This window comes from Marmota marmota, unplaced genomic scaffold (genome assembly GCF_001458135.2).
Source record: "Marmota marmota marmota unplaced genomic scaffold, marMar, whole genome shotgun sequence".
NCBI classification, from domain to species: Eukaryota; Metazoa; Chordata; class Mammalia; order Rodentia; family Sciuridae; genus Marmota; species Marmota marmota.
The window spans coordinates 48,698,870-48,720,165 of NW_025999853.1; the positions used below are offsets into that span (position 1 = coordinate 48,698,870).

The 21,296-nt window shown below is 52.0% G+C and overlaps 1 protein-coding gene across 5 annotated transcripts in view; it reads right to left on the bottom strand.

The window, feature by feature from the left end:
- The window catches only part of Lrp1 (LDL receptor related protein 1), an 83,213-nt gene that overhangs the window by 34,377 nt on the left and 27,540 nt on the right, over positions 1-21,296 (bottom strand). For all 5 annotated transcript variants that reach the window (XM_048806787.1, XM_015483154.2, XM_048806781.1 and 2 more), the window contains exons 10-29: positions 20,751-20,894; positions 19,403-19,639; positions 18,015-18,195; positions 16,785-17,007; positions 15,595-15,796; positions 15,195-15,320; positions 11,816-11,956; positions 11,558-11,683; positions 11,021-11,137; positions 10,523-10,603; positions 8,756-8,923; positions 5,638-5,820; positions 5,038-5,238; positions 3,762-4,007; positions 3,347-3,544; positions 2,159-2,363; positions 1,826-1,990; positions 1,038-1,282; positions 687-818; positions 161-388 (exon numbers count right to left, since the gene is read on the bottom strand). In XM_048806787.1, coding sequence (XP_048662744.1) covers positions 161-388; positions 687-818; positions 1,038-1,282; positions 1,826-1,990; positions 2,159-2,363; positions 3,347-3,544; positions 3,762-4,007; positions 5,038-5,238; positions 5,638-5,820; positions 8,756-8,923; positions 10,523-10,603; positions 11,021-11,137; positions 11,558-11,683; positions 11,816-11,956; positions 15,195-15,320; positions 15,595-15,796; positions 16,785-17,007; positions 18,015-18,195; positions 19,403-19,639; positions 20,751-20,894 — 3,549 coding nt within the window. The remainder of the gene's footprint in view (positions 1-160; positions 389-686; positions 819-1,037; positions 1,283-1,825; positions 1,991-2,158; positions 2,364-3,346; positions 3,545-3,761; positions 4,008-5,037; positions 5,239-5,637; positions 5,821-8,755; positions 8,924-10,522; positions 10,604-11,020; positions 11,138-11,557; positions 11,684-11,815; positions 11,957-15,194; positions 15,321-15,594; positions 15,797-16,784; positions 17,008-18,014; positions 18,196-19,402; positions 19,640-20,750; positions 20,895-21,296) is intronic.

Sequence of the window (21,296 nt, forward strand, 5' to 3'; positions counted from 1 at the left end):
GGAGCCAGGAAATGTCACATTGGAGCACTGAGAGGAAACAGAATCTGAAAAAGGAATATCAGGATCAAGAAGACCAGTGAGCAGGGGTAGGGGACCAGGGTCAGCAGCCAGGCTAGGGGGGCCACACCCACTAGTGGAGGGGTCAGGGCCAGGACAGAACCTGCAGAAACAACTGTCTCCACGCCTGTGCCATTGATGAAGGCCCGCTTGATGGCTTGTGTTCTCACATCAGACCAGTAAACACGCTGCTCACGGGCGTCATAATCTAGCACTGTGACGTTGTCAATGTCAGGCACCGTGAAGGAGATGATGTAGTTGTAGTAGGGGGCATCCAGGTCTACACCCCGGATTTCCATCTGACGTGCGTACAGCAGAAACTTCTTAAACTCTGTGGGTGTGAGGCCAGTCACTGAGGTGGTCCCCTGCCTCCAGGCTGCCCATCCACCCGATGAGGGTCTGTTCCTCTTGAGGTTCCCTCTGCCCTTGCCTTTGGGGAAGCAGCCCTGTCAGAGGTAGACTCCCGACAGGATTACAGCTTCTTCTCCCAGTGCTTATCACCTGGGCCCCTCCTTCTGAGACCCCTCTTGGCAGGGACTTAACCTTTGCTTAAACCAGGAGTCCTAGGTGCCTTAGACCACCCCTTCAGCCTCAGTTTACTCCTGGTCCTGAGGAAGGGGCTTCCCTACCATAGCAGGTAGTGTTGTCCTTGTGGAGCTTCATGAGGTGGGGACAGGCACAGGAGACAGTCCGGTTGTAGTTGATGAGGCACAGATGGGAGCAGGGGCCCCGGCCCCCATTGGCCTCACATGGATTGGGAGCTGGGGGAAGGGAAGGAAGAAAAGCAGCAAGAATATTTTGTGATTTTTTGGTCCTTACATGGCCTTTCTCAGCTGGACCAGCCCCTCCTTGCCCACACTCACTCCCTGTTTCAGCATCTGCTGCTGCTAGACCTTCATCTGTTGCTAAAAAACTGGCTAACCCCTGCTGTCCTGACAGACCCCTCCCATCTCATGCCTGAGAGGCCCCAGGCCCCTTACCCATGGGCTGCCGGGAGGGGTGATACACTTGCAGGTCGAAGGGCTGGGTGTTGGTCCTTTGTACCACAGTGACATTGTGGCCGGTCCACTTGTTAGCCTTGGCCAGCGTGTTGGTTCGCCAGTCGGTCCAGTACACCTCCCCCCCATACAGCGTCACTGCAAATGGGTGTGATAGGAACTCGTGTCCCCGAAGCACCTCCATGTGACCGGAGCCGTCGTAACGGGCTGAGTATATGGCATCTGACCTGAGAGTGTGGTCGGGCAGAGTGAGGATGCTGGCTGAGATCACAGCCTTCAGAGCACCCTGCTCAGGGGCACCCCCCCTCCTGTGCCAGGCCCACTGCCCTCCCATAAAAGCACATGAGGGCATAGGAACCATGATGTGGGAATCTGGCAGGTCTAGGTTCCTACTCTCCCATTCCCTAAGGGAACTTTCTGGCTCCCTTCTCCCCAGGCCAGCGGTTAGCACACAGGGCTTTGTACAAGTGAAGAAAAGGTGCCCTTTCCGGGCAGACTAACTGGGAAGGCTCCCTTGCTCTGGGTAGACATAACCCCAGCAGAAAGCACAGATTGTGAGAGGAGAGTCAGGCTTAGATGACTTTGGCGACAGCCCTGCTTCTGACCTCTCCAACCTGCCTCCTCTGCTCAGCTGTCTCTCACCATAATCCTCTTCTTACAGTGCTGGGTCCTCTGCCACCTGCTTCTGGTTCTAGACCCCCTGGATCTTTTCATTAACCTCGTCCCTGCAGGTCCTGATGCTCCTGACTTGGCCTCCCAAGGGCACTGACCTGGCATCGATCCACAGGATGCGCTTCTCCAAGTAGTCCACAGTGAGCCCATTGGGCCAGCCCCCAGAACCAGTTTCCCGGTGAACAGTGCGGCGCCCTGCCCCACTCATGGAGGCTGCCTCGATGCGGGGCAGGCTGGCATCCCAGTCTGTCCAAAACAGGATCCTGGGAATGGGGAGGAGGTTAGGAGGTCCAAAATTGGGTGCCAGTGGTAGGACCACAGGTAAAAGGTAGAAGGGGGCCAATTGCACTAAGAAGACAAGTGTCTTTGGCTAGGCTGAATGGGACTTCAGGGGGCCTGTGGGCCAGAATGGGGCTGGGCAGTGTCCTCACCCATCCCGAGGATCCAGTGCAATTGCCCTTGGGTGTTCAATGTCACCAGCCAGCAGAGTAGTCCGGAGGGTTCCATCTAGCTTGGCCACTTCAATTTGGTCCAGATTACTTTCCACCCAGTAAATGTTGCCTGCAATCCAGTCTACGGCCAGGCCCTCGGGTGTGGCCAGGCCATACTGTATCACCACCTCGAAGCTGGTCAGGGCTGGAGAAGAGGGTTGTGGGGAGTTAGAGTCTCCTGGGTTGGGTGGGGTAAACATGTGAATCCTAGAACTCCTCAATGATTCCCCTCAACCATGATACCTCTGCTAATCCCTCTGATTAGCCCAGATCCAACAGTGGACTTCCTGACACCCCCATTCTCCTCACCCAGGCAGGAAGTCAAGCAGGGAGGAGAAGCCTGGTGGTGGGGGAGCCACCTTCTGCATGCAACTGTCTAAAGGGCCAATGTAGAGGAGGCTGTCAGAGCAGAGGGTGGAGGTTTTGGGGGACAGACCTGGACTCAATATGAAGACAGTGTTTTCTAGAAGTCAACCCACAGAATGTCCTGAAGATTTTTTAATGCTAATACGTACATATATACCTCATTACTTCGAAGCTATTGCACTGTATGAAAATTATCATAACTTCCTTAGCCATTCCCCTATTGATGGATATCTGAGATGGTTTCAAGTTTCCTTTATTATGGACAACAGATTCCTTTAGTAAAATGTGCCTTTTCTGAATCTTTGCTCAGATGTCATTTTCTAGGGGATCCTCCTTAACCACACAATTTAAAACAGCCTGACCTGATCATTGCTGTCTTTCCATGGCCCGGAAGTACAGCAGGTGCTCAATACAGAGCCTGCAATGGTTCAGGCTACCATGGGACAGAGGCTCAGGTACTCCACCCCTAACTGGGGCTTTTTCCTCTCAAGTTTACAATTCCAGGACTTGGGAAGCCAAGCTCCCGGCCACTCCAAAGAAAGGCTGATCATTTTGTTAATTATCAGGCTGGCAGCTCTGCTGACGATAATTATGGGGCATCAGGCACTGAGACCCACAGCAAAATCTAACCCAATTAACAGGAATATGGGGGATGGGGAGCTAAGGCCTCTGCCTGGGGCCACCTGGATCTGGGTCTGTGGCCCCAAGTGTCCAATCTGTATGCAACCCTGGAGTCAGTTGGAGGCATGGCCAGGGAGTCACCTCCATTGTCCAGCAGTTTCCCACGGTAGATCTTGTCCTCTACCACGTCAGTCCAGTAGAGTGCGCTCTGACTGAGGTGGAAGTCCAGGGCGATCGTGTTGCGCAGGCCGGGCACCAGGACACTGTAGTCCCCTTTGTGAAGGTCAATGCGTCGGATCTCATGGCGGTTGGAGAAAATGATGAATGGCTTGAAGGGGTCTAGGGTGGGAGGGATGTGATGGGGTCAATGAGGGACTTGCTGCTGCCTGTTTCACCCTGTCCAGGTGCAAGCAGGGTCTCTGTTGGCTATGGCACTAGGGCCCAGATGAAACACTCAGCCTTTGGCATTTGGTGGCCACCCAAACCCAGTTCACTGCAGATCAGTGGCCTGCCTCAGCCTGCCTGGCCTGCTCGGCCACCCTCCGCCGTGTCTTACCCAGGCTGCGGCAACTCTCGCCGTCAGGCTCCAGGACCCAGCCCTCATAGCAGGAGCACTTCACACTGAACTTGTTCTGGTCACACTTTTGGCTGCACTTGAGGTGCTTGGCACAGTAGCTCTGAATCTGGCAGGTATGATTGTCAGGCCCCAGCTCCATGCCCAGAGGGCACGAACACACAATGCCTTCTCCAGGTGCCACCGAGCAGTTGTGGCTGCAGCCACCGTTATTCAGAGAGCACTGGTCTGGGTTGGGAGGGAAGGCAGGGGACAGGCCCAGGGTCAGAACTGGAAGGAGGTCCTGCTGGCCCCAAGCCCTGTGCAGGGGCCCAGGGCCAATCCCTGGCACCCCTCCCACAGCCCCTTCTTCTCCATTCCTGCTAAGCCTCTGTCCCAACGCTTGCCAGGCTCCCTCAGAGTCAGGGTTGGGACCCAGCACCCAACAGCTGGGACCAGCCTTTCAATTCTCCCCACTTCTCCCTCTGTAGTTTCTATTTCCTTGTCCCTTCTCAGGCTTGCAGTTGGGAGCCCAACTTCATGCCTCCTTCCTGGTGGGGGGTCTTTGAGTCCAGTCCCCTTCCCCCTGGCTTTCCTGGTTGAGGTGATTTGGGTGGGTGTGGCCAGGAATATTCTGCCCTGGGTCCTCTGACACACCCTGTAACCGCCAGCCCTGACTGGTGTGTCAGCAGTTTCTCAGTCCCAGCCAGCCTTATCTCCTACTCTTCTTTCAAGGAGCGGGGTCCCTGCCTGGTTCGGAGGACAGATAAGGTTGTTCTGCTCCTTACCCCAAGTCACGCGGTGCAGACTTCCTAACCCACCACCACTCCTCCAACCTCATTTCTTTGGAACTTGAATGTCCACCCTCCTCCCCCACCTTCTTAATCACTCTGAAGCTCTGCCGAATGTCCTTGGGAATCCAGTTAAATCTCCACCTCCCGAAGATGCCTGCACTGACCATCAGCACGCTACTCCGTGCCTGCATCCCACAGGCCTGAGCCTCCCTGCCCTTTGGTATGACTGTGGGTGAGGGATTTGCACCTGTGGGCAGGTTACTGAACCTCTCTGTGCCTGCCTCCATTTTCCCATCAGTGAAATGGATATGTAATGGTCCCTGCCTCCCAGGGCTGCTCCATGGAGTAAATGCTGTTAACGTTGTGGGATACTTGGCACCATGGCACTGTGAGCCCTACATCTACACAGGCCATTGGTGTCTGCTCTGGGTGTTGCTGGCTCTTAGCCCCAAACTCCTCCCCACCCCCCTGACCCTGGGTCTCACCGCAGAGCTCGCCCTCATCCGAGCCATCTCCACAGTCGTCGTTCCCATCGCACAGCTTGTCAGGGGGCAGGCAGACTGAGGTATTGTTGGCACAGGGGTGTGAGGGTGGCCTGCAGGCCAAGGACTCACAGTTCTCCTCATCTGAGTTATCTTCACAGTCACTGTCACCATCACACACCCACGCTTTGCTGATGCACCGAGCTGAGGAATGGGTGCAGTATGAGCAGCCAGGACAGTGGAGTGGGACCCCTCGTTGCCTTTCTTCCCAGTCCTAGTGGGCTTCTCTAATAGGGTCATCACTGCAGTGTCTGGGGGCCCACTAGGAACCTTGAGGCTTTTTCTGTCAAATTCACATGGCCAACGAAAAAGGCAGGAAGTACTGAAGCTCAACTCTGGTCAGGGTTTTGTTCCGGGGGGGGGGGTCTTTGTGCAGGCCCTGGCCCCTTCATGCTTCCTCCAGTATATGATGCCTTTGTGTCACAATGTCCCTACTCCCACCCCACACAGTAGTGCTGTCCCCCTTGCCACTGCTCTATTCTCCAGATGCTTTCCTCCTGCCCACGTCACCCCCCCAGGCAGGTTCTCTCCAACTCTCTTCACCTGAGTCTTTGCAGCCAAACTTGACATTTGGGTCACAGACATGGGTCACTCCCTCACAGCTCTTCTCATCACTGGAATCCATGCAGTCAGTGTCCCCATCACAGCGCCACCTCAGGGGGATGCATAGTCCATCCAGCCGGCACTGGAACTCATCAGTGTGGCAGCCACCAGGGGGTCTTGTGGCTGCAGGGGGACAGGGGAGGTTGTCAGGAGGGGGAGGAGCTCCCGGTCAGCTTCCCCCTGCCCCCTCCCACTATGCCCAGCCTGGAGCTCTGAGTTGAGGCAGCCTGGAGAGTCCTGTGAGCCATGCTGATGCCCCTGGAAGCACTAACTTGGTACCAGAGGCAGATGTTACACCTTCAAGGACACAGCGACCACCCTGTCTGATGTCCCCATTTTACACAAGTGATGGCAACTGGATAGGCGATTTGCCAGGTCAGAGTTCCAATGCCCCCCACCTTAGCCTGTTTCTCTCATTCATCCTACAAACATCTCTTGAGTGCTGGCTGTGTACCAGGCACAGTCCAAGGTACAGGCTGTGACCGAGACAAAAAGTCCTTGCCCCAGTGGAGCTCAGGTCCCAGTGGGGAGGGAGACAATGAGGACGGCACACAGATCTAGGTAATGACACATGCTGTGGAGACAAAGCCAGGTAGGGCTCCAGCAGGGTGGGATGATAGTTTAGATAAGGTGAGGGGAGGCCTCTGGGCAGGAGGCACTTGAAGTGAGAACGAGTTGCATGGACACCTGGACACACTCCAGACAAAGGGGACCGCTGGTGCCTCCCTGAGACAGGACTACTCCACGTACTCAGAAAATGCCCAGGAGGCGGACTGGAGACCAATGACAGGAGCACAGGTCAGAGGTAGGGGAAGGGGCCCTGCAGGCCATGGACAGGGTTTTGTCATTTATTCCAGCTGTGTAGGGAACCAATGCACAGGCCAGCACTGGGGCAGGACTAGCTGTTCCATCAGGATGGCTCTGGCTGCTGGGCCGGGACCTGACTGGGGGCCAGGAGTGCAGCAGACATACCACCCTCGTAAGAAGCACATATGGCTGGGCTGAGCCTCGTACTCGGACCACTGTGGCCCCGCACCTCCACCTTCCCCGCCAAGGACAGGCTGATGCTCTCATCTCAGTAGCAGCCTCTGAGCTCACTTCCCTTCCTCAGGCCCCTGAATCTCTTTTTAATCTAATCACCTTCCAGGTTTGCCTTCCTAAAATGCCTCCCACATCACGTCACCTTCCACAGGTCCCCAGTGCCACCCGACAAGACTCTGCCTGACTCTCCCCTGCTGTTGTAATCTGCCCACTTTGGGGACAGCCTCAGGAGCCTTCTCTGCAGCCTGACTGGTCTGCCTGACCCTACCATCACCCTATGGAAGTGCTCAGGTTCCCCTCAGTCTTTAACTACTGGCTTCTCCAGTGCACTCCCCTCCCCCATTGGAAGTCCTGCCCTCTTGTCCCTTTACCCTGAGTCGAATCCCTCACCAAATCCTTTCAAATGGTCCCAGGCCATCCCAGGTCAGAACCAGAGTTAACCATCACTACCAGTCGGGACGCCCCTGATGCCATGTGCCAGGCCTCACCAGTCGCGTCTCATTTCATAGCAGAGGAAGCCTAGGTTGAGGAAGCCAACTGTCCAGGTTCGTCTGGCCATTGGGAAGGGCCAGGGAGTTCTTTTCCCTATACCATACAGTCTCTAGGGGCTCTTTTTTAGAAACTCAAGGCATTAACACCTGTCTCCCCATCTTTGAGACCTTTTCAGAGGTGGCCCTGGAGACTTGGTTACTGTTTCCCAAGCCTCCTGTGACCTTCCTGGTCCTCCCTCTCAGGCTGGGCTCACAGCAGGTGCTCAGTGCTGCTCAGTACTCCTACTTGTGTGGGAGCATGGCTTAACTCCCTAAGGCAGAGTTTGTAGGCTGGCAGGCTATGGGCCAGATGAGGCCTGCAGAAAGGTTTTAGCCTGTGGTGTTTTTTTAAAACTTTTCAAATCAACCACCAGTGGTTATGGGCTGAATTTAGCCCATCATACCTATGAATGGTGCCTTATTTGGAAACAGTATTTTTGCCAATGATCAATTTAAAATGAGGTCATTAGGGTGGGGCTTAATTAATGACCTGTATCCTTATATAAAGAGAAAACTGGACCCAGAGGCAGACGCACAGGGAAGACACCATGTAAAGAGAAGCCGGTAAGGCATCTACATGTCAAGGAATGCCAAAAGTCACCAGAAAACCAGTGGAAGTGAGGAGACAGGCCTGGACCAGGTGCTCCCTTCTAGCCCCAGAAGGAGCAGCCCTGTTGACAGTCTGATCTTGGACCCCTAACCATCTGAACTGTGAGACAATGTATTTCTGTTGTCTAAGTCACTCAGTTTGTGGTCTTTGTGACAGACGCCCTAGGAAACTAATATGCCAGTGTTAAAAATCTGGGTGGATTTCACTCAAAAATCATCATTTCTGATTTTCTTGAAGCCAGGGCAACTCTGGTCTACATTCTTCCATGGCAACAATCAGCCAGAACTAAGAGACCAATATACCTAAAGAGGGCCTGTGCAGCTCCAGGAAACAGCCCCCACACTCCCAGGAGCACTGGAGGCCTGGGCATCTGAGGCTCACTGAGCCAACCCCTCCCCGCTCTGGTTCCCTTGTGCTCACTCATCCCTACCTACTAGCACCCTTTTTTTCAATTTATTATTTACCAAACACAGCTTTGTGCTGAGTGCTCTTTACACAATCTCACTAAAGCCCCATATCAGCGCTGTGATGTCAGTGCTATTATTACCCCCCTTTGCAGAGGAAATTCAGAGGCCCACAGAGATTAAGTAGCTTGCCCAAGGCCACTCAGATAATAAGTTGCAGAACTGGAGCTCAAACCAAGGCCACCCAACTTCGAAGCCCGTGATCTTAGCAGTGTGTGGCAATAATTTGTTGGCAATCTCCCTCTCCCACAGGACTGGAACTTCCTGAAGGAAAGAGAGAGCCAGGTCTCAGCTATCTTGGGTTTCCAGACGCTGACCAACCCACAGTGAGGTGGGCAGATGGATGGATGGGCCAAGGGGCTGATGCAGTAGGCATGATCTCCCCCCCCCGCCGCAGGTCCCCAGGTGCCCACCCTGGTTGGTGCAGTTGGCGTGCGTCTCATCGCTGTAGTCCCCGCAGTCATTGTCCCCATCACAGGTCCAGTGCTCAGGGATGCAGCGGCCGCTGTTACACTTGAACTGGGTACTAGAGCAGGAGTGGCTGCAGCCAGCCTCATCACTGTTGTCCCCACAGTCATTGTCTGGGGGGAGAAGGGGAGAGGCAAGAAGGAGGTCAGCAGAGCAGCCTTCTCTGTGACCCCAGCTTGGCCCCCTCCACCTCCTCATTCCCACCCACAGATACCCCCCAACCTCCCACTGAGAAAATAACAAACAGAAAAGACACAGAAACTGCATAGACTGCAGCATGCACCATGGCCCGTGGGGCAGGGGCAGGGTGGGCTCCAGGAGGGCCCCTTCCTCAGTCTCAGAAAGGCTGGGGTGGGAAAGGAGACGTCGCTTTCCCTTTGCATTGGGGTGTGGGAACAGGGTCTGCTTGCTTTGGAGGGACGCGCAGGGGTTTCTGTGATTTGGGAGGCAGAGGTAGGCAGAATGTAGATAGGGCCTCTCTGCTGGGCTGAAGAGGGTTTCATGAGGCCCCAGTCTGAGTGTGGGCACCCCAGGCACCATGACTGGGTGCTAGCTCTCAGGGGCCTGCCTGCAGCTGGGAAGGTTGGGGTGTTCTGGAGAAGGTGTCTGAGCCTGGATGAATGAACACCCTGTCTTCTGGGCCCTGGGCTAGAGGCTGCTGAAATTCCCCCACATCCATAGGACACATGGGAAGGCTGGGGTTTGGCTGTCCCTCTTGGGTCGTGTTCCTGTTCCTTTTCCAGTTATTTTGTTTCCCCAACTCTCTCCTCCCCCACATCCTGGCCTTCTCCTCACCATCTCTCTGTCATCTCTCCTTTGAGTGGTCCCCTCTGTCCTTTCCACTTCCTCCTCATCCACTGTTTTCTTTCTGTTTTTTTTTTTCCCCCTTTTCTCCTCTCTGCTGCTTTTCCTTCATATCTGACTATAGCTCTGGGGCAGGGGGCCTGGGGATCCTGGGGAGCAGTTGGGACTCTGGGGTGATGGTGCATGTGCTTCTATGCACTGACCGGCAGGCTCAGGACAGGTCTTTTCGTCAGAGCCGTCCCCACAATCCTTCTCTGAAACACAGAAACCGCCAGGGCAACCATTGGCACACGAGACCCAGCAAGGAGGAGGGCAACATGGCGCCGACCCACCCATCTGCACATGCGAGCCAGGGCTGGAGCCACTGGGGCAGCACATCACAACATGACACCACACCAGACACGACAGATCCCAAGATGACACACACACAACAGTCACCTGTGCACACATTTACACATGTGGAGGCCCCTGCAACTTGGGGCTGACATCACCTGGTCCATGGCTGACTGCCAAGTGGGCTCCCGGCCTGGAGCCCAGAGCCTAGGGTCCGTACCAAGGTCCCCAGAAAATGGGGGGTTATAGGAAAAAAGGAGTCAGGCTCTCATTGCTCTGTCCTTCTTGCTCATCTCACCCTGGCCCCTGAGCCCTGTCAGAGGGTGGGCAGCTCAGGCCCTGCTAGGGGCAGAAATGGTGCTAATAGACGATGGGTAGGGCCTCCCTTCAGTCAGCCTTGGTTTCCTATGGCATTTCTGGCTCCTTTTTGCTTTCAGCCAACCCAGCAGGACTTCTGTGTACTGGAGGGAGCCCCAGCTCTTGATTCTAAAGCTTCTTTCCTCCCTATCCAGGATCTGGATGTGGCTTCTAACTTTCCTAGGAATGGGGGTGGGTGACTGGAGGCAAGCTCTTACCATTGTCACATCGCCAGTTGATGTTGATACATCTGCCATTGTTACAGGTAAACTGCGTCAGAGGAAAACAGGTAGGATATGCTGTCAGGGAGAAAGGATAGCCGAGTAAGGCCCTCAAGATCACACAACATTCATGCACCAAACAGGGGGCCCTCCCATAACCAGCAGCCTGTAGGCCACTCGGATGGGGAAGGAAGGCCAGGTGCTCAGCAGGAAACTGCTCCCTCATTCCTACCAGGCACCGTTATAAGCCCTGGGCTAAGTGCTTTGTGTGCTTGAGCACCCTGAGCCCCCACATCAGTGCTGTGATGTCAGTGCTGTTATTGGCCCCACTTGACAAATGAAACCCACGGAGGCCATGGAGATGAAGTAACTTGCTCAAGGCCACCAAGGTACTAAGGTGCAGGATCTCTCCAGGCCCCCACCCCAGGGCATGGGCTCATGGGCTTCCTCTGCCCACCACCAGGCCCAGCCTGGCCTTTCTACTGTCCCTCTCACCACAAGAGGCTGATTCATCAGAGCGGTCCCCACAGTCATCATCCAGATCGCAGGTCCAGGAGATGGGGATGCAGCGTCCACTGGCACAGGAGAACTGGTTGGGTGGGCAGGTACGAGCTGGGGGACGGGGACAGGTAGGAGTGCTTACAGCCCTGACCTTCTCTTAGTCCTTTTCTTCCCTGATTATTTGCCTTTACTCTCTGCCTTTGGAGACCCTTATTCCCCAGGGCTCAAAACCCTTCCTCTTGGAGAAGTTCGAAACCATCTATATGGTCTCATGTCTCGTCTCTCAAGAGGCCTCTTGTGTCCTTCACAAAGAGGATCGCCCTGCCTTGCTGCTCTTCTCCAATCTGGAGCTCCCCTGTCCCCCAGTTCCCTGACAGCAGAGCCCTGCCAGCCTTCCAGGGAAGGGGCAGACTTGCCTTCTCCCAAGATCCATCCCCTCTGCCCTCGAGGTCCTGAGCTTTTTCATTTCTCCCCGAGGCTTCTCTGTCTTCCCAGGCCTGGCTGCCCACCTGCCCTACCCCCATTCCACACCTGAACAAGTGGCATTGGACTCGTCCTCACTGTTTCCACAGTCGTTGTCCCCGTCACAGAGCCAGCGGTTGGGGATGCATCGGTTGTTCTCACATTTGAATCGGTCTGAAGGGCAGGTGTGCTGATCTGGGGAGGGGACAGGTGTGGGGTGAGAGGGTGTGACCCCAGTTCTCTATCTGCCCAGTCAGGGACAGGTGCTACCAGAGCCTTCTGCCTGCTATCCAACAGGTGGGGGGTTCAGGGGGTGGGGATACTCACGGCAGAGAGCCGGGGCCTCATCACTATTGTCCAGGCAGTCATTGTCTCCATCACATTTCCAGCGCTCCTGGACACAGCGGCTGTTGGCACAGGCGAACTCGCCTGGCTGGCACTGGGGTGGGGGCACGTAGGATGGGTTCGCTGTGGGCACCACAGGAATGTGAGGGGGAAGGTCAGACCCAGGTTAAGCCCCCTGTATGTTTTTTTGTTTTACTATGTTTTATTAAATAATAATAATAATAACTATTATTATTATTATTATTATCGTCATCATCATCAGTGGTGCTGGAGATCAAACCCAGGGCATGCCAGGCAACCACTCCACCCCTGAGCCACATTTCCCAGCCCCTTACTATGTTTTAATAATATACAGAGTAATTATCCCTAGTACATGAATCTTCATGAACAAATTATCTGGATGGAAGCTACAATTGTTTCTCAAGAAACACTGTTGATGTTTACTTAGTAATTTTTGTACTTTGACATAGCCCAAGCATAAAACAGCTTCCAAGAGAGTCCCATACTTTTCTCACTACCAAGCAGCCCTCTCTGCCCCTGCTCTTTGCCCTTTCCCCTTGGAAGTCATCTCGGGGATTCCCAGGACCCTGCCCTGGTCTCTGGACCTTTTTTTTTTTTTTTGCAGATGTATCTACCCCACCAGCAGAAGTGAAGACAGGCCTCAGAACTCTGCAGGCTCCACCCTTCCTGTCTCCAACACAGTTGTTACACATCACCATCTGTTTTAGCCTTCTTAACAGTGAAATCACTGTGTCCTTTGTCTACATTCACATTGGTAAGTGCAAAAATCCAGGAGCACAGTGTCAGCCCCTGTCTCCCAGGCCCTACATCTGTGCACTTTCCATTTCTGACCCAATCTACCCATCTCCAACCTATGAAATTTTCCCTGGGTCCTATGGGTGGCTATTTTCTCTCCTTATGCCATGAACCACTAGCCTGGAGGTAGGTGTGTGTCCTCCTTGCATCTCACTAGTGCTTCCTGTGTATTCTTTCTCTCTCTTTTCTAAAAAATCAGTGTTGACTTTCACATTATTAGATTATGCCAACCTCTATTTGTACAGGGTTCCCAGGTTGCTGGTGAACTCAATGTCCACCAAGATGACCTTCATTACCCTGGCCCCTCCGTGCCTCACCCTCCTCTGCTGATACTCTCTCTCCATCTTAGCTGAACACTAAATTCCACTAACCCTTTTCACTCCTGGGAGTCTGCTGTACGGAAATCATCCAGAATATGGGAAGACAAGATGAGAGTAATGGCAGAGTGGGAATTAAGAAATGGGTTCTTGGGGCTGGGGTTGTGGCTCAGCGGTAGAGTGCTCGCCTAGCATGTGCGAGGCTCTGGGTTCGATCCTCAGCACCACATAAAAATAAATAAAGAAAATAAAGGTATTGTGTACAACTAAGAAATAAATATTAAAAAAAAAAAGAAAAGAAAAGAAATGGGCTCTGCGGGGCATGGTGATGCACGCACACCTATAATCCCAGGAGGCTAAGGCAGGAGGATCGTGAGTTCAAAACCAGCTCCAGAAACTAAGTGAGGCCCTAAGCAACTCAGCAAGACCCTGTCCCTAAATAAAATATTTTTAAAAAGGCTGGGGATGTAGGCTTGGTGGTTGAGCACTCCTGGGTTTGATCTCCAGTACAAAAAAAAAAAAAAAAAGAAAGAAAGAAATGGGCTCTAAGTCAGACTTATGTTTGAATGCTGCTCTAACTTTGTGCCTTGGTTTCTTTACCTGTAAAGTGGAAATAATGAAAACACCTTCCCCACAGGGATGTTTTAAGGACTAAGTTACTGCATGAGAAAGACTCATAACAGTGCTCTGCACAGAGTATATGCTCAATAAATGCTGGCTGTTATTATAACAACAACAACAACAAAAAAAAAACTGGAAACAATCTAAACATCCAACAGTAGAGAAATGGTTGAACAAAATATGGAACACTACTAAATGAAATATATTTTAGCGATTAAAAATGCTGCTTATGTGTTCATGACATACTGCCAAGTGACAAAAGCAGGACACAGAACAGCATGTGCAGCACAATTCCATTTATGTAAAAGTAATGCAGAGAGAAATGTTTGGGAGGATGCTCCCCAAAATGGCAACAGTGCTTATCTAGGGGTGGTAGAATTTGGGGTGATTTGTACTTTCTGCCTTACATTTTTATATACTTCATATTTATTTCTTGCTACAATGAACATGGCCCACTTTTATTTTTAAAACCTTTTTTGTAGTGCTAGGTATCAAATCCTTACCTACTGAGCTACATCCCCAGACTCCCCTTTTATTCATTTATTTATTTAAAAAATTATTTAAAAAATTTTTAGTTGTAGATGGACACAATAGTTTTACTTTATTTATTTATGTGGTGCTGAGGATCGAACCCATTGCCCCACACATTCGAGGCAAGTGCTCTACCACTGAGCCAGGACCCCAGCCCCTCCCCTTTTATTTTTAACAACAGGGATATATAAACAATGCAATAAGGGTCAGGGATGTTGTTCAGTGGTAAAACACTAGCCTAGCAGGTGGGTTTGATCCCCAACATTGCAATAAAAAAATAAATTAAATAACACAATAATAACACAGAAAATACTATGACACATGAGTCAAAAATGCTGAAGAGGCCAGGCACAGTAGTGCAGGCTTATATCCCAGAGACTCAGGAGCCTGAGGCAGGGGGATCTCAAGTTCCTGGCCAGCCTCAGCAACTCAGTGAGACCCTGTCTCAGAAAAAAAAGGGGAAGGCACGGGTTGGTAGTAGAAGATAGTTCATATATAGCTATGATGATAGCTGTGTAAAAAACAAGAGTGTAGGGCTAGGATTGTAGCTCAGAGGTAGGGCACTTGCTTAGCATGTGTGAGGTATTGGGTTTGATTCTCAGCACCGCATATAAATAAGTAAATAAAGGTATAAACATACAATGACATTAAAAAACAAAACAAAACAAAAAACAGTATAACCCATCTAAAAAGGATGGTGTGTAATTTACCACCATGCTAACAATATGGTGGGTATTTGATGGTGAGCTTTGGGCTTTTTTGCTCTCTAATTTCCAATATTTTGAACTACTATTATTTTACTTTGATAATGGGGAATTAAAGTTAAAAGGAGTCAAGAATATCTTCTTCCTTCCATAGTTGTCCTGTTTCTCACTCAGTTTCTCTTGATCTTCATAACCTTTCACATTCCGCCATCCCTCAGGCCCCTTGATCCCCTCCCAGCCCCCAGAACCTTCTCTCACCCCCATGCCTGGCTTCCTATAGGCCCCACAGGGTCCTTCTGCCTCTCCTGCCCTCTCTGTGACATCCCTCTGGTGGGGTCTGCTTCCCAATCCATCCCACCAGGCCCCTTGTACCCAAGCAAGTGACGCCGTCTGCGTCCAACACTTGGTCCTCAGCGCAAGCACACTGGCGGCTCCCAGGGGTGGCCAGGCACAGGCTGCTGCAGCCGCCATTGTTCACCCGGCATTTGTTGGTACCCACTGTTGGGGAGGAATCACAGGGAGGCATATGGGAAGGACAGAACAGGGATGGGTGCAGCAGGATCAGGAAAGGTTAGGAGGGGAGGGGATTGGCAAGGAGACACATAAAATGAGGAGACAGAAGAGGAAAGAAATATCAAAAGAACAAAGGGCATGTTGACATGGGGCAAGGAGAGAAACAGGAACAGAGAGTCAAACTGGGTTGGGAGACGTCTCAATATCCACTCCACCATCTAGGTACCACCCTGCCCCCAGCCCCAGCCAAAGTGGGTACCTTGTTGCTGTTGGGCATCATACATGCGGATCTCAAAGATAGGGGGACGCTCGCTGCGCAGAAGAGTGACAGTCGGGGGTGTGCCTCCTGTGCCCCGTTCTAAGCGGTAGACACTGCCACTCCGGTATTCAGTCCAAAAGAGGTAGTTGCCATGGTGACACAGGCCAAATGCATGGTTCAGCTCAGGACCCTCATACACAATCTAGAAATAGAGGGGATGTTTCTGAGGAGTTGGGGAGACAAGGGGGTATGCCTGAGGGAGGCCCGGGGAGATAAATGTTACATACATTCATTTGTTTATGTTCGGGGCCTTGCCCTTGTTTTGCCCATTAGCCTGGTGCTCTGGCTAATATGGGTGATAGCTTTGCACACAGTGAGATGCCAGAACCTGACCCCACAGGTAACGTATAAAGGATGAAGATGACGGGGTTGCCCATACTGTCTTCTCTTGGGGTCATTTATATTCATTTAAATTCCCCTACCCCACATACACTACTGAGCAGAGAGCCAGAATTCATTTCTCCATTCAATAAACATTTATCATGATATATTAAGGGCCAAACTGTGGTAGGCATTCAGAGAAGAAAAATACATGGTCTTGTGTTTGAGCAACCACGGTCTCATGGAGGGCACACATGAGAAATCCAGTGGGAAGAGGAGCTGGGGTGGATTCTCAGACAGAAAAAGCTGCATAAGCCACAGCTCTGGGGCAGAGGCACTGCCATGTGTGCTAGGAATTACAAGCTGTCTAGCATCACTTGTTAAAAGAAAGTTGCAATATGGGGACAAAGGGGAGAAAGGAGGCCACAGAAGTAGTCATTGGCCATATCATGAAGGGCCTTATGTACTAAGAGTTTGGTCCACACACCTAGGCACACACATGACTCATGGAGCACAACCACCCAAATGAACAGGTATACATACATGCCATCTCTCAGGGTCTCATACTTTAGTGCAGACACACTGAAGCATGCTGTGAATGTGTGTGATGGATGAACACAAACATACACTACCACAAGTAATCCTTGGACAACACAATAAAGGAAACATACACACAGAGATATATACAACTACAGACACAGGTAAACATACATGAAGCACACAGGCCTGCTCACATAGATACCCATATATTCACACATAGCCTCATGCATGTATAAATGTGGTCTAGTAATGCACACATGCCTGCCCACCTTCCGGTCTGTGCCATTGAGAAGTATGGTCTCAATGCGGTCATAGAAGGCATCCACCCAGTAGAGGCGCCCAGCTGGGATGTCCAGGCTTAGCCCATTGGGCCAAAGCACTGTCTTGGAAGTGACAAAGATATCTCGGTGTGAGCCGTCCATCCACGCCCTCTCCAGTCGCCCTCGCCGACTGTCCTTGGGGTCCTCCTCCCAGTCCGTCCAGTACATCCACCTGTGGGCAGCAACTGGTCAGCACCACATGGGCCACTTATGCCATCAGCAGCCTCTTCTACAATCCTGATTCGTGAGTGGTGTCCAGAGCCGCTTCTAGGGGTCTTCTGCCCTGTTCATTCTTGGACCACACATTGCATTCATTTCATATCTCTTTTATTCAACCAACATTTGCTGAGTGGTTACTGAAAGTGGGCATAGTTCAGGCACTCAGAGATGCAGCAGAGACCAAGTCAGCCAAGGTCGCCACTCCCATGAGAAACAAGTCAATCAAGAAAGTCATGTCATGGTAGAGTGCTTGCTTAGCATGCGTGAGGCCCTGGGTTTAACCCCCAGCACAACACACAAAAGAACCAGAAGAAGTAGTTCACGTCAGAGAATGATAAAAGCAGGAAGGAAATGGAACAGTGATGGGATGGAGAGTGGCTGAACAGCAGCTGGGGGAACCCTAGCAGGGGAAGACTTCTCCGAGGAGGTAGCGTTTGAGCTGAGACCTGACATGGAGAAGGAATCAGATCTGCAAGAATCTGGGCGTTCCAGGCAGAGGAAGTCCAAGAGCAAAAGCCCTGAGGCAGGGGTTGCTGGGGTGTCTATTTGAGGAAAAGACAGCAGGCAGCAGGCACAGAACTCCTAAGTATAGGAAACGAGGTGCAGATGAGGTCAGACAAGTGTCAGGCAAACCTATAGGGCCCTGTAGGGCCGGGCCATGCGGGCCAGATAAGGAGCCTGGGTCTGATTCAAAGGGAAAGGGGAACCGGCAGAGGACTCTGAGCCCATTCAAAGGGTAAGGGGAACTGGTAGAGGACAGGATCAAATTTCTACTTATGTATTGAAAGCATCACTTCCAATGCCCTGAAGACAGAGACATCTGCTCCTCTTTCAACCTCTCTTCTTGCTTAAGTGGCCTACCTCAGCTGCCCTCCCTGGCTTCCCTCCCCATCTCCTTCCCCATTTCTCTGAGACCCACATACTCCTGGCTCCTCCCACCCCAAGACTGGGAGGACTCACCCATTAAGTGGATCCACCACAATGGCCCTGGGGTGTGTCATCTTGCCCTCGATTAAGGTCTTGCGGGTCTGAGCAGCTTTCTCCAACCTTGCCACACTGATGGTCTTCTTGGGCCCATCATCTGTCCAGTACAGATTGTCCCCCATCCAGTCTACAGCCACACCTTCCACATTGTGGATGCCTGTGGGGGTTGAGGAAGCCATGAGGGGAAGCCACAAAAAAAGCTCCAAAGTGTCTGCCTCTGACTCTGTAGGACACAGGAGCTGGGAGCAACTGGAGCCCGTCAGGGAGGTGGGAAGCATCTGGTGCTCTGGATGAGAGGAGGCCGGAGGGAGGAACAAAGAAGATCACTTTGTGGCCACATCTGTGTTAGGCAGAATCACTCAAAACTGCACCTGGTGGCTGGGAAACTATGTGGCTGACGTGGGCTCTCACATGTGGGCAGTTTGGGGCCTGTGCTTATGTGGACAGCTGAGACAATGTGACATGGTTTGGGGCACAAGTGTGATGCCAGATTCTAAGCCTAAAACTCCTGAACTAACAAAATGAATAAATCAGGAAGTAATTTTTCACTTAGCCAAAGGTTTCATCTCAAATGTCCTTTAAATAGCAGCTCCCCCGATATAGGGAACCCCAATCTTTTCCTGATGAGGAGTTACTTTTGATTTCCCCACAGTCTTATGATTGCTGACAACGGAGGTTCTCTGAGCTGTACTAGAGAGTGAGTGGGGAGAAGGGCAAAGGGTGGTAACTGGCCTCAGCCAGATTGACCGGTTACGGAGCCCAAGTGGGGCTCAAGTGCAGGTTTGGCATGGTACCCATAGAACACAGCAGCCTCCATGTGCATGGTGTTCAGGAGACAGTGAATGGTGGACCTGCCCAAGCAGCTCAGAGGGAAAAAAACTAGATGCAACTCACAAAGCACTATTTTCTAGTGACATGTAAGGGTACAGTTTTTGGTGTCCGTGAGATCTAGCTGCATAGACCTTGTGTGTGCACACGTGTGGGTGTGCCCTGCTCTGATTTAGCAAGCCTGGCTCTGATTCAGGGCCTCAGGCCTCTCCCGGCTGTGTGCTGTGTGCAGCACCAGGGCTCTGAGCCAATGGCAGAGAGACCCTGAGTTTTCCCAAGGGCTGGCGAGGACGGCCCACGCTGCCTAACCCATCCATCCTCCTGCCTCTTTTTGATTCAGCCAAGAAGAGGGTCACACAGGGGTCAACCTGTCTATCCCCTTATCTCCATGCCAACCAGCCCAGCCAACCGCTCAGCAGGGGACTCACTATGCTGACAGGGCACGAAGAAAGAGATGCCTAGGCCCCAGATTTCTCCCGCCGGGTGCCATGTCCTTCACGAGTCCTACCCACGCCTCCAACTGTGGAGGCTCTTACCATCCTTCAGGATGGTCTCCCGCTCAGTGCCATCAATCTTCTGGCGGCCAATGAGGTAGCTGGTGGTGTCAGCAAAGTAGATAAAGCCCGTCTCTGCATGGAAGTCCAGGGCCCGGGGGTTCATGAGGTTCTCGATGGGGATCATGTGCTCGTCCGGGACCTTGGCCCCCATGTCCATGCCCCGGATGATGCCTGGCCGGCCCTTGCCGTACACAAGGAACAGCTCATGCTCCGGCTCTAGAGAAGGCACAAATAGGCATGAAGTCACACATACACACACACACACACACACACACACACACACTCTTCTCAGTTGGAGGGATGCACTGCCTTGGCTGTGCAAGGTCGTGAGACGTGGGAAAAGTGGGGTTCTATGTCAGAAGAACAGAACACACACTGACAAGTTTGACTCTGGGTCCAGGGCCACTGCACCCTGAGATTTTGACTTGTGTGCTCAGGTGGGAAGTGGAGGAAGGACAGCATGATTTCAGTTAAGTATCCACTACTTGTTAGTGAAATTAGTGGCCTAAAAGGAGTACCTTCAAAATGTGTTGGAAATTGATGGCTTTTCACAACTTCCTCTGCTACCATCCTAGTCTAAACCACATTACTTCTGGCCTACACCACGGAAATAGCCTCCTGGCTACTTCCCTACTGCCCATCCTCCATCTACCAGAAGTGTGATTTTGTTTTACACAATGTGAATCCAATCACGTCATTTCTTTTCTCCACAGTCACCACAAGCTTTTCATCTCAGTTAGAATAAAACCCAGCCTCTCCCTCCCTATCTCCTTTTACTCATACCACTCAGCCCTGCTGGTCTCTGTGCTGTTCCTCTAGCACGCCAAGCTCACACTGGCCTCAGGGCCTTTGCATGTCGATTTTCTCTGCTGGAAATGCTCTTCTCAACATGGTTGGCTTTCTTACTTTACAGAGAACTTGGCTCAAATACCACATCTTCAAGAAATCTCTCCCTGTCGTAACTAACGGTATTATCTGTTTTATTTTCTTCATATATCTATTATTATTTAAAGTCATATTTATTTATCTCTCTCTGACTACACTATAAGTTCCATAAGGCCAGGGATGACATCTACCTTGTTGAATCCTCATTTCCAGAATAGCACCAAACACATGGCCAGTGCTCACTAGATACTTGTGAGTGAATGAATGATTGCAGTTTATAGACTTCTATGGAGCCCAAGTGGGGCAGTAGGAAAAGCCCTGTTCAAGTCCCATCTCGCCTTCACTTCGTTGCATCTCAAAGAGAAGCAGCAGGCTATGAGGGGTACATCTGAGGACACCCTTCCACCCCCAGCAGATGCATCCGCCTTTCCCTGTCACTCACTTTTGCAGGACTTCCCATCACTGCCCAGGCTGAAGCCGGAGCGGCAGCGGCAGGTCCGTGCCTTGTGGCTGTTGGCCAGCAGGCAGATGTCAGAGCAGCCGCCTGGCTTCCCATACTGGTCGTTCTCGCAGGCGTGGCTCCGCACTGGGGGCAGAGGGAAGAGCTGTCAGGATCCCTTAAAGACCCTGAGTCCAGATCCTCAGAAATCTTTCTGAAGTCTGAAACACTTCCTGCTGCTGTGGTTCTTGGCGGCTGTTGTTCCATTTTAGGATTTGGAAGCCACAGAATGGGGATACCTTTGCCCCACCACAACTTAACCTTCAGGCTTCTCTCAGGTGGGGGTTCCAGTAGTCAGGGGACAGTCCCAATTTTGCCCAGGGCCAGGTGTTCCTGCTCTAGCCCAGTAAGGGAACTGGGAGGAGCAGAATGAGAGAAAAGGTCTCGGGGGCGGGGGGGGGGGTGCGGGTAGGAAGGCCAGGGTAGGAAGCCTGGGGTGAATGACTGAGGAGGGCACTCATGATATGAAAGGACGTAAAGGGTCCCCAT